The sequence below is a fragment of the Echiichthys vipera genome, assembly GCF_963691815.1.
Source record: "Echiichthys vipera genome assembly, chromosome: 6".
NCBI lineage: Eukaryota > Metazoa > Chordata > Actinopteri > Perciformes > Trachinidae > Echiichthys > Echiichthys vipera.
This window is the reverse complement of record NC_139831.1, coordinates 9,433,161-9,445,665: the sequence shown is the minus strand read 5'-3', so window position 1 is coordinate 9,445,665 and position 12,505 is coordinate 9,433,161. Positions and strand designations below refer to the sequence as shown.

The 12,505-nt window shown below is 40.1% G+C and overlaps 1 protein-coding gene across 1 annotated transcript in view; it reads right to left on the bottom strand.

Annotated features, from left to right (window-relative positions):
• Nucleotides 1-713: 713 nt before the first annotated feature.
• Nucleotides 714-12,505, bottom strand: part of zdhhc9 (zDHHC palmitoyltransferase 9) — a 31,404-nt gene continuing 19,612 nt past the window's right edge. The window contains exons 5-10 of the mRNA XM_083915059.1: nucleotides 12,049-12,186; nucleotides 11,549-11,595; nucleotides 10,778-10,882; nucleotides 6,492-6,595; nucleotides 6,178-6,280; nucleotides 714-4,923 (exon numbers count right to left, since the gene is read on the bottom strand). Of these exons, the coding sequence (XP_083771185.1) occupies nucleotides 4,741-4,923; nucleotides 6,178-6,280; nucleotides 6,492-6,595; nucleotides 10,778-10,882; nucleotides 11,549-11,595; nucleotides 12,049-12,186 (680 nt within the window). The 3' untranslated portion in view covers nucleotides 714-4,740. The remainder of the gene's footprint in view (nucleotides 4,924-6,177; nucleotides 6,281-6,491; nucleotides 6,596-10,777; nucleotides 10,883-11,548; nucleotides 11,596-12,048; nucleotides 12,187-12,505) is intronic.

The window sequence follows — 12,505 nt, the reverse complement described above, 5'->3', positions numbered from 1 at the left end:
TTATATTTTAATCACATAATATACTATGACCTTTATATTTTGTATTTTTTTATTTGTGACGTATTTATTTATATATATATATATATATATTATATTTTTAATAAAAATATGACCTTTTTACCTTATATTTTAATAACATAATATATTACTTTTCTATATATTTTAAGGACATATTTTTTTATTTATATTTTTATGACATATTATACTATGACCTTTATATTTTATATTGACATATTTACATGTATTTTATATTTTTAATAACAATTTATGACTTTTTAATATTTTAATCACACAATATATGACCTTTTTATTTTATATTTGAATGACATAATTACTTTTTAATAATATTTTAATCACATAATATAATATGACCTTTTTATTTTATATTTTAATGACATAATATATTTGTTTAATATATTTTAATCACATAATTACTTTTTATATAATATTTTAATCACATAATATACTATGACCTAAGTCATAAAAAAAAAGGTTTGACTTATTTATGATATATTTGATGACATACTGTGACTAGTTCATATTTCTAATAATTTACTGCGTTTGTTGTTTTTCGTTGTCTCTATTCTCTATTTCTCTGGGCCTCAGTATCTCCCACCCGAAGAAAACGTATTTTAAAAGACAAACAATAATAAGACAATATTGTTTATTTACCAGACACATTGATCATGTAAAAAGAAGTGAAGTAGGTTGAATGAAACACACATAATCACAGTGCTGATGCTAAACAAAGTGAACATAAATAAAGAGTATAGTTCTGTATCTGTTTACACAATGCAATGTAATAGATCGATCAGAGCATTCAGATCTGACCACGTCATGGCATTTTAACACAGGAATCACACGTACAAGAGCTCCACTCGGATCTGCAGTCCACAAAGCTAAACTTCAATCTCCGTCCCTTCTTTTATCCAATATCCATCATACATTCTTGCTTCTCGGTGACAGCGACGCAAATCGATCAAACACACCGAAGTCTCCGCAAACAAACATCAGCCACTAAATTCAACTTTAAAAAAGAAAAACCAACCTGTTCTTGGTTTGGTATCATAGACTGTATAATACATATATGAATAATTATACAGCCTATGTGTAGAACGTCTTATTTTCCAAACACTCAGTCACTTTTTTTTATACTTCACAGAAACAATACTGCCGCAGCTTCTTCCAACAGAGAAGTGTCACTTATTTCTCCTTTTCTCATCCGAGTGCGGAGATTAATCACGAGCTGAAACTGTCGGTCGATTCATTGATTAGTCGATCGACGGAAAATTGATTGGCAACAATTATATAAAGCACGTATGCCCATAATGTGCTAGCTCCAGCTTTTTAAATGTAAATATTTACTGATTTTCTGTTACTTTAACATTTTTGGACTTGTTGATTGGACAAAATAAACTTAACTAACGTGTTTATTTTCTGATATCAGTCATAAAATCAAGAAAACCATCAATAGATGAAGCAACAGCTAAAAATATTGGCCAGGATTAATCTTTTACCATCCAAGGTGTCTTCAAAACGGCTCCACCAATCTTATGGTACAGTGAAACTAATCCAACAGCATCCTAAAGTTATTTTTCCACTCGTTTGCAAATGTTTTTTAAATCTTCAGGTGAAATTCATTGTAAATCATCTTGGGCAGATTTCTGATACAAAGCTGACACACTAGGACTTCTACACGAGTATATTTCACAAACACCAACTCTGCCTCTCACACAACACAATCACTATTAAAGACCCTTTGCTATCAGCTAGTTTAAATACTAAGAATAAGCTTCACTTTCTCTCTCTCCCTCTTCTCTGTTTGCGTGGATGCTGTCCCCTCGAGCGATCGGTGATGACACAAAACAAACTCTCCGGCCACATTAAAGGCTGTGGATGTGTGAAAAATAATAACAGCGATAAAGAGCCTTGGGCGTACTGTAGGGAGGACCGCCACAGCACAGATGCGAGGAGGAGAAGAGTTAAATATGTTTGTATAGAGGGAAGACGGCAGGAAGAGAGAGGACTCGGAGGAAGACCAGCTCTAGTGTGATTAGGCAGCGTCATTAACACCGGCTCATACGTCAAAACCCCCGCTGCAGTCGTTCCTCCTCGTTTTTCCTGCTAAAACTATTTACAATTCAACAATGGCTTTGCTTAGTCTTTGCTTCTCAAGGTCTAAGTCAGTGGTTCCCAACCTTTCAGACCAGTGACCCCCTTAAACCCCAGTTATTACATTAATCTAACAGCTGGGACCAGTTCAACCAAAGAGGGTTGAAAACAAATCACTGTATTTCATAAGAAAAAATCCGAAATCATGTTTATTTCCTATCCTATCAAAATGAATACTTTGGGGGATACACTTTTTTATTTGCTTTCTTGCTGAGAGATCGATTCAACTCATGTCTTTGCGTTAAATAAGAAGCCAGCAGCTGGTTAGCTTAGCTTAGCATAAAGACTGGAAACGATGGGAAACGGCTCACCAGCAGCAACTCTAAAGCTCACAATTGATTTAGTTAAATCTGCACAAAAGTGTGAAAACATCAGGGAGTCAAGAAAGAGTTCCCGCCATACAAAAACAAAAGTCTGTCATATACAGTCATACATATTTTATCTTATACATTTCCTCTACATTTAACTTATCTGATTTAACTTTCCATGAATTTTATTTGACCTGTATTCTTACATCTACCTCATATATATTTAACTAAGAGTTTATTGTTTACTGTTTTTTTTTTTTTAATACTTTCTGTATTTATTTAGCGAAGAGTTCATTGTTTATCGTATACTGTATTTTTTTTATACCTTCTCTGTGTTTTTGTAAACTGCTGGAAACTCAATTTCCTTGCGGGAGTTCAACCCAAAGGATCAATAAAGAGAAGTCTAAGGCTAATTAAATGGTGGCGGCCGGTGGCACAGCGGTTAGAGCAGTCGCCTCGCATAAAGAGGCTGAAGGTCGCCGAGGCAGCGACTCCAACCTGCGGCCATTTGCTGCATATCTCCCCCTCTATCTCACCCCATTTCCTGTCTGTCCTAAACAATAAAGGCTAAAAAAAAAACTGCCAAAAAAATTAAAAAACACAATGATTACATGCAGTTTAATGTATTAATTAGTGAGTGTTTGGGGTGCTGATTTTGTTCCTTTGGACAGAGCCAGGCTGGCCGTTTCCCTCCATTTCCAGTGTGTATGCTATGCTAAGCTAAGCTAAGCTAAGCTATCATCTTTAGCTTCATGTTGACTGTACATGACAGGACATGAGGGTGGTATTGATCTTTTCTCTGCAATAAAGTGAATAAGCCATTTCTCAAAATATCAAACTGTTACTTAAACCATCTAACGCCTTATGGTGGGTCCTAACCTCCAGGTTGGGAACAACTGGACTTAGTGTATGAACGTTGGCATTTCTCATTGAACACTACATCAGTGGTTAGAACGGATCTCGACGGCTCCTCTGTCGGTCGACCTCAGCTGCATTTGATGGTGCGGCTGTTATGATAAGGCACTGTTACTACGCAGCCTCGTTTACACCGAGCAGTCCGGTTCAGTTCAATTAGTTACAACTTATTTTTGCTTTTCCATTGTCAAAAGTTGTGGTTGGTACCATTGCATCCTATTTTTTCATTACCCCTTCGTTGACACACCTTGTATACTGATCCGGCACTAATAGGTGGAGCTAGAAAACACTGCAGTCTGTCGGTTTGCGCAGATGTTCAGATGAGGAAATGCAGTGAGAGGCGGATGGAGCAGTGAGCAATGAAAAGGTTTATACGCTCATTTCCGTAGACTCCGTACCGTCAGCGGTGGAAATGCACAACAGATCAAGCGTTTAGGTACATGTTCTAAAAGGTACTACACCGAGAGTGTTTGATGGAAATGCGGCTCTAGTGTCTACTATCATCAGAAGTCAGGCCTTTTTCCTCTCACACAATGGGACTGAGCGTCTCCTGTTTCAAGACTTTAACTGTGCATTGAGCACTTTCAGAGCACCGACGTCACACTTCATCCTTGATATATAAAAATGGAAGGACAGGCGTTGGTCTGGATCACTTTTAAATAAAAAATAGATGCACATAAGAAACAACAGTACTGAATGCAGCAATATCAGAATACAAGGTAGATTTTGACTTGCCTGGAAGGAGCATTTAAGATATCTCAGCTAAGGATTTGCATGTCCTTTCTGTCCACACTCCTCTAAAAGCTGCCCAGCCTTCTCATGGTTTGCATAGGGCATGTAATGCGCACACAACAAAAACTGACTGTATGTATGACGTTTTTTACATGTCCAGAAGTAATATTGTCTTTGCCAGACACTTGCAGGAGTATATTTGAACTGGCCTCTCACAATAAATGTCATTATGCAATTTTAAATAAAGAACAAAAGTAGTACTGACAATCAGAGCGACCCACAGGTCAAACACTTCTTCCAGCAGCTTCTCCACCCGCGTGTCTTTTCCATGCAGTGTTCAGAAGACGGAGGAAGCTGCTGGCTTTCCATTAAATCACTCCCCCTCCTGCAGGAGTAAGTGTCAATCAAAGAGCTCTGCAGTTACTGATGAGGAGAGGAGGGGAGAGGAGGAGCTGCCGCAGAAACTCCGCTCTCCTGATGGAATGTAGGGCGGGCGTCGGAGAATAACTGAGTCACCCGCACAGTAATCACACATTGATTATTAATGTTTCGGTTCCTGGCCAGGCAGGATGCCGGGGGGAGTGGCTACGACGAGAGCCGCCCCATCATGCAGCTAATGGGCCTTGTCCTTGGCGACGGGTGCTTCTGCGTCAGCCTCGGGTGAAGCCAGGGGCGGGACCTTTGGAGCAGGAGGGAGTTCCTCTTTGGGGGAGGCGCTCTTCTCTGCTGAGGCGGCAATGCTCGGCTTGGCATCATCAGGTGTGTGCTCGTTGGGGATGAGCGGCGCTGAGGTTTTCTGTAGGCGGAGGGGAGAGAGAGAGAGAGAGAGAGAGAGAGAGAGAGAGAGAGACGATGATGACAAACTGAGCTGCAGGCATGGACACACAACAACAAGCATGTTGTTTATGATAATTTATAACTGGACGACTGTTTTAGGTGCGGTTGCCATGATACCACAATTTTACACTTTGATACAACACTAGTACAAAGTCCTAGGAACACAAAATAAGATATTTGTTTTCTTTTTAAAAAACCTGCACACATCGCTGCTAGAGAACTAGAATTACCGCCTTGTGGTGCATCCAAACGGTCCAGATTTACATCCCAAATGTAATGGAGACTTTTAAGAAATGTAATAAAATATATTGGGTGTAGTTCTTCAACCCGGCAGCACAGAGGATGCCTGCACAAGTGTTTTCCTAAGGGCTAAATTAAGGCAGCCCTCGATAATAAAAAACCAGTCCAACCTTCAGTTTCTTCACCCAGCATCCGCCCAAATACCCAGGTACGAGTAAGATGGAAATGTGATTTTGTCTTTTTTAGTCAAGCCAATGAACATGTCATGTTACTTTTGATCTTTTCCTGTTTACAAATGAAAATGAAATGAATGTAAATGTGCAAATGTTGTTATCACTCTTGGACTCTTGGTTTTCTGGTAATTCCATTAATAAATAGTCTATATAAAATCACCACATGGTAAAGTCTATCCTTGTATTTTCTCATTTTATTAAGAACTTTATTGCAAAATGAACAAAACACGCGAAGATGAGAATGTAAAGCGCTGTCCAAATAATAATGTAGTACTAACGTTGCCATAACGCAGTTCGCCTGCTGGTTTTTCCAACATAGAATCATTAAAATATATACAGTAGATATTTATATAGTTAGAACTATTCATTTTGTCGCTCAGCATTACCTGTGTGGCGAATGTCAACATGATCTATCGTGTTTTTATCTTAATATGACAAAGAAGCAAGTTATTTAACTGTTAATACATTAACAGTTAGAAATGGATCAACATGTAAAGAGCCACGAGATGTCTCCCCATCCATGAGTGTCGAGATATTAATGATTTGATAAGAAAAGTGCTTTCCATTTCCTCTCACACACATCCTTTCTTCTCTACGGCACTCTGTCATAGGTTTGGACTCTGTTTTTATGCCTGCTCTGTATTCACTATGCTGTGCTTTGCGGCCTCAATCCACTTTAGTGCCAGAGGAGTGTGTGAAAGGGGAGGGTAAAGTGTGTACGTGTGTGTGTGTGCGCTCACCGTCGTTTGTGACACTGGGTTGCTGCTGCTGGAGGAGGGGGGTGCAGCAGATGTAGCTGAAACAGGCGAATCCTCCCGCATCAGTCCTCTTCTGTCTAAGACGCTGGAGAGTGAGACAAGGCGGTCAGTCACTAACTGCATCCTGCTCGTTATTTACCAGGACGAAGTGTAGGAGAGGGACGAATCGAAAAGTCTCATCTATCACAGGCACTGATACAGAGCGCAGTGATAACAGTAGGGAGGCAGCAAAAGCTTCATATAGACGCCATGGCGATGAACTAAACATGAAAGATGTGGGATTCTGTTTCTGTTACCTCGGGTACGTCGGCCCACACAGCACCTCGCAGCAGTTTTTGATGATGTTCTTGTGGCTGTACGGGTTCTGGACTCTGTTCTTTCCCGACCAGGATCCTTTAATCTGGGCAAAAAGAAAAAAAACACTCATCACTGCTGCAGCAAAACCTTCCCTCATTTTCCCAGTGCTTATACCTTATTCAAAAGCATAGTTCCTGTTTTTAGATGTTCTTCCCACAGGCTTGGCTTTGACCTACTAAAAAGGATCTTGTCAGGGATTTAAGGATTCCTGGTTTAATGGGAACTCTATGTGCCAACGGGCACAAACGAGCACAGCAACACTATATCCACTTTAATAATTCATTGAGAAATCTGAGAATTCATACAAAGGAAGCCACTGGCAATGAATAGTAAGTTAATTATAATAGTAATTATAACAATAATGAGTTAATATTCAGCTAAAAAGGCACTATAACAATTCAGTGGAATTGTTTACACTTTATTTCCAACATTTAAATTGACATATGTTCAACATAGAGTGGGAAGAAGCACTATGCTTGTCTCGTCCTACCACTACTCTATACTAACAATCATCAACACTACCCAAGAATGTGAAAAAGAAAAACAATATCCCCATCAGCGTGCTTTACATTACCTCCTCATCTTACATATTCTCATTTCTATACCTCACAATTTATCTTTTTACATATATCTCTTTAAACTGTCTGATATTGTTACTGTGTTTGATTTCTTCCTCCAGTCCACTTCACTCCACATTCTGATATGCACTTACATTAAAGAACTCAATGTATATTTTTATTTACACAAAAAACACGCAGAAGAAGAAAAAAAGTAGATGGATGTATTTTAACTGACCCCTGAACAGCGTGAGTTTGTACTCACTGACCCTGTGAGTAAAAGAAAACTGCTCTTTTTTTAGTTGCAGTGGATCTAGGTCAACAGTCTGTGTGTGTGTGTGTGTGTGTGTGTGTGTGTGTGTGTGTGTGTGTGTGTGTGTGTGTATCAGTGTGAGTGTGTGTGTGTGTGTGTGTGTAGGAGACACAGTTGACAGAGCATGTGTCATCCTATGGGAGCGCCTAGAGCAGCTACAACACTCAAGGTGCCTTCTCTCGTTTGCCGTTATCCCACCATTTCTATCTTCCTCCTCTCACCCCCTCCACCTCCCACTCCACCTTACCCTCCACCTCCACCTCTCTGCAACAGCAGTATTTCTGGCAGCGTGCCCAGCCCCTGCAGGTATCGATGCATCTATTATTAGGCCAATCACAAATATCGAAGTGGCCGAGCTGACAGCCATTGTTTCAGCAGCGTTACACTCTACTGTAGGTGCACATTGCAGAGCTGCATTACTGATTAAGTCAAAAAAATGAGGCCAGCTTTCCCACAGGAAAGAAAAAAAAGGGGGAATTATAAATTAATCATTGCAACAAAGTATGAGTGCACTCTTGCTTTCAGCCATCTAGAACCTCCCACCACCGCTGCCGCTGCTCTCTGCTTCTTCAGAGCCTCTGCAGTCAGATCTAAACTAACAAAGCCTCCGACAAAGTACACACACGGTTAACGCTCGCATACACAGACAACATAAATTACTCCCTCTGTGGATTCATCCGGCTGCATCACCACCACCTCTCATCTCCTGCTTCACATCAGCCTGAATAGGCGTGACTCAATAATGACTCAGTGGTCATTTGATCAAGCAATCAATACTTTTTTCTCATCTCATTTAGCCTCACGAGCGTCTTCTAAATGCAGCTGACAGGTGGAGAGTCAGAAACCAGCTGGTCTGTTCTGATCTTTTTTCAGCCCTGTTCTATCGTCGGTTTCTATGAAGAGCAGCTCTTTGTGCATATTTTTAGATCTTTAGAAGACGGCGGCTCGTGAGCAGAGAGGAGTCCAAGCATTTACCAGCCAATTTGTCATTTGGCTTCGCCTCTGAACAGAATAAAAGTGTTCCTTCTGTATCGGCCACGTTTGGTCTCCGTGTGGCAGAACTGGATAAAAATAGGACATATTCAGAATAGAAAGATGGGTCTCTCCATGTGGTCCAGTCTGCCTGCAGTCAAATCTGATTGAAAGGTCTCATATTATGCTAATCACATGTTTGCAAGCTTTAATGTCCAAAAAAACACATTATTTTTCTCATACTGTCCGTCTGAATATACCTCATGTTGTAAATGCTCCATTTTAGCGTCCGTCTCTCGAAAAAGTCCAGTCAGGCTCAACCCAGGAGGGCCATTATTATTTATTAATAAAAATATAGTGAATATAACTTTTCTATATTTTCTACTTAATAAAGATTTTTCGTGTCAGGCCAAAAAACGCCCCTCAGCTGCGATAAAATCACAACAAACCGCGACCTGCCGTGAGCTATTGCTTAAACAACTACAGTTGTGACATCACAACTGTACAGAAGTCCTGACGGCGCGTTTAAAGACACAGTTTCTGAATACGGGCTGTGTGCATTTTGATACTTTCACAGTATTTATATAACACCTCCAGCTGCTTTATAATATATCTAAAAAATAAATGGAAATCTTACTTTTTATAACACAGGACCTTTAAAAAAGGGAAAGATAAACAAAAACCACATGCAGTATGTCTCGGCTTTAGCTGCAGTTATAAATAGACTTTCTCTTGTTTACTCAGGTATTGTTTTCATCATGTCACTCTGTGTGTGTGTGTGTGTGTGTTGACATGGGGAAATGTGGTTCTGGAGACACTTACTATAGCAGAAACCACCACGGAGGCGTTTTTGAGTCTGTCTGAGGTCACATTTTTACACTGCAATAGGGTCACAACCATGAAGATATAGTCCCAAAACATTACAGGTGTGTAGTTCAAAATGAAGGCCGAGGTCAAAGATGGGTGTGGTCCAGAAGTAGGGGGGTAGGAAGTAGGGAAAGGGGCCGTTGCTCCAGCGCTTTACGCCCCCTGGCCTGATTTGGCATCGCAGCTGATGTGATCCCGTCACATCTCTAGTTTTTCTAGTTTTTTCTGTATTTGCTTTAATGAAGTTTACAATATAATAGCCGTTTGTTTGACAAGTTACAGTTTACCATCCCTCCCTCCTTCAGTGCTGAAAGAGGCCGGGCCGTTGTCAAGGAAACAGCTCTGTAGTCTTAGAAATCGTAGTGTTTACACCTCTGTGATGTATGTTTGTCTTTCCAGCCACGTGAAACGGGGCTGCCTGATAACGCACACGACTCTACTTTATCTTCATTAGGACTATTAGAACTTTAGCGATTACATGAAAGGAAATCTAAATTTAAAATCTTCATCTAAAGATATATCAGCATTCTTTATCTCATCGAAGAATGATCATTGGGGCAGGACTTTTCTCCAACATGACGTTAATGGTACATTTACAAGCAGTCAGAGTTAAAACTGTTTAGGTAGCTGAAAATAATGGTGGCAACTGCACCAATCAGCAGCGCAAAAAAGTGCCTGAATATTTAGGTCACAGTTTCGCGTTCATTTGCACCTAGCCCCTTCGTGATTCTTGGGCAAATCGCAGAGCTACCGGATATTTTTTACGCAGTGTCTATTTACACCCGGGGAAAATTAACCTTTGCCCTGCGATCTGGCCATTTACACCCGACCCCTCATCCGAGCGACTTACTTATAGGTGACTTAGGTTTAGGCAAAATGGGTGAAAATAGCATTGTTGGCTAACAACACCTGGGTACAAATAGTTTACATTGATATTTGTACCAGGGTGTAAACAGCCTTTCCCTATTTTTTACTATAAGCCCAAGTGCATGTGTCTCTACAGTATTAGCTACCAAGCAACAAAACTGATACAGTGCAATGTTATTCTTCTTCTGGTGTTTTTTTGGTTAAAAAACAAACAAAAATAAAATGGTTCAGGTACATTATCACCTCCTTCTGGGTTTTGGCCCAGGGAAACCAAGATGTCACAATCAAATTTGTAGTCTGGACAACGGAGACTCGTGTATATGTTCAATTAAAGGTAAACTGAAAGTTTGATTATTTCTTTTTTGCTTTTTATCTACTGCTGTTTTCAGTTAGTAAGACAAATTTAGCCTATATGAATGCATTGCCAGTAATAAAGTAGTAATAATGATAATAATATCAACGAAAGCTAAACTAACAAAATAATGAGTTAATCTTGTCTGTCCATGTGTACAACTCATGGTTCATTTGCATAAAGAGTGAAAAACAAATAAATTAGACACAAAGCGCAGCATTGTGCCTCACAGGATTATTCAAAGTTAAAACCAACTGTAGATGTGACGGCATTAGTCATGCAGGGAGATGCACTCACATCCTCGTTGGTGGTTTGGTTGAGGGAGATCAGGTAGGTGTGGAAGCCGGTCAGTCCCACCACCGACCACAGGGTGAAGAAACACACCAACACCTCCAGCACAGTGGACTCCAGTTAAGAAAACAGCGGCAGATGTTTTTTGTCTGACACGTGGTCACTCATTAAACACTGGACAGCAGGTGACGACAACAGTTATGCAACAAGATTAAAGCCAGTGGCGCTCAGCAAAAGCAACCAAAGCCGAACAATTTTTTTTTTTTTTTAAAGATTAAATGCAGGAGGTTTTGACCCTTTCTACTGTGCAATAAAATAAAAAAAAATAACCAGTTGGAATTTAGTTTTGTCAATAAAATATTCAGTTACTATTAACTGATCATTCAGTGCAGTTGATCCACTATAAGAATGTCATTACTTTACTAAAGCAGCTTCTCCAACTGATGAGCACAGTTTATGAACTGTAGATAGCGAGCTAATTAGGGGGGAGTGTATGGAGTACCTATGTCCGTCTTTACACTTTAGCAGGTTTTGGAGGCTAAAATGAACGTGTAAAGAAATCCAAGCTTGCCTCCTGGTCTAGTTACAGATGCTAAGCTAATATTTGATAATCAATGTTTGGAGTGAGTTTAAGGGAACGTTCATAGTCGGGGTGTGATACTTGAAAATGATCTTGATGTTTTTCCATTTTCTATTGTGGGAAACCTGACAAACATGGCCCACAGGGCGGCTGTATTAATGGCTAATATACTGTGGTCAGAGCTTAAAAGGATATGTTCCAGGTGTGTCCTTCAAAGTGTTCAAAAAGCCATTATCCACTGAACCTGTGAACACAGCAACACAGAGAGACGTTAAAAAGAAAATACTTCCCACTGCTTCCTTTATTCATTTATTCTGTACTGAAAAGGCACCAATTACTCTAGAATTACGATAACAAGCCCAGAGCTAATTATCCTGACTAGAAAGACACGGTTTCCTCGCCTCTCTGCTTTCTTGCTGTCTGCCCTGGGCAGAACGAGGAAGAAGGAGGAAGAGGATATAAGAGTAATCGTGTCAAGCTGTCAGTTGCATGTCATGTCATGTCATGTCACGCTGCAAGAAAATCTGGTCTGAGTTAGGTCATAGTTTCAGCACATGTACACTAGAAGCTTCTAGTGAGCTTGTGTCTCAGGTCGTTCTTCTCGTTTTGTCACATTCTTGTAACTACCCACGTCCTCCTCCTCCTAACAGACATGTTTTCTCCTTCTGATGGGACAAATAACCGACAGGATACTCACGCATCACCACGTGGACGATGTCGAAGGTGAAGATGTAAATGGTGAGCAGGGAGAGCGACAGGGTGAACATGTAGAAGTATCGGTAGTTCCTTTTGCCCACACAGTTGCCTACCCATGGACAGTGGTGATCAAAACGGTCTGAAAAAAGAGAAAAAGGAGTTTTTTTTGGAAATCCAGTGTTAAAAATACACCAGTACTTTAGTGAAAGACTACGGCTATAATTTGGAGGAGAGCCAGATGAAAGCAGAGAAGGGTCAAACGGACAGCTGGGATGGAGTTTCACAACAATATATTCAGTAAATACCCAGGCAGTAATGCAAGATGTGAAGCAGCTTGTAGATGTAAGGTCAAAATAAATGGATCATTTTAAATTATTTACAGAGTAGAGAAGTTTCTGTGCTTTCTTTAGGTGTCTGTGTATTTGGTAAGCAATCAAGGAACATTTTTTGTAGTCCTC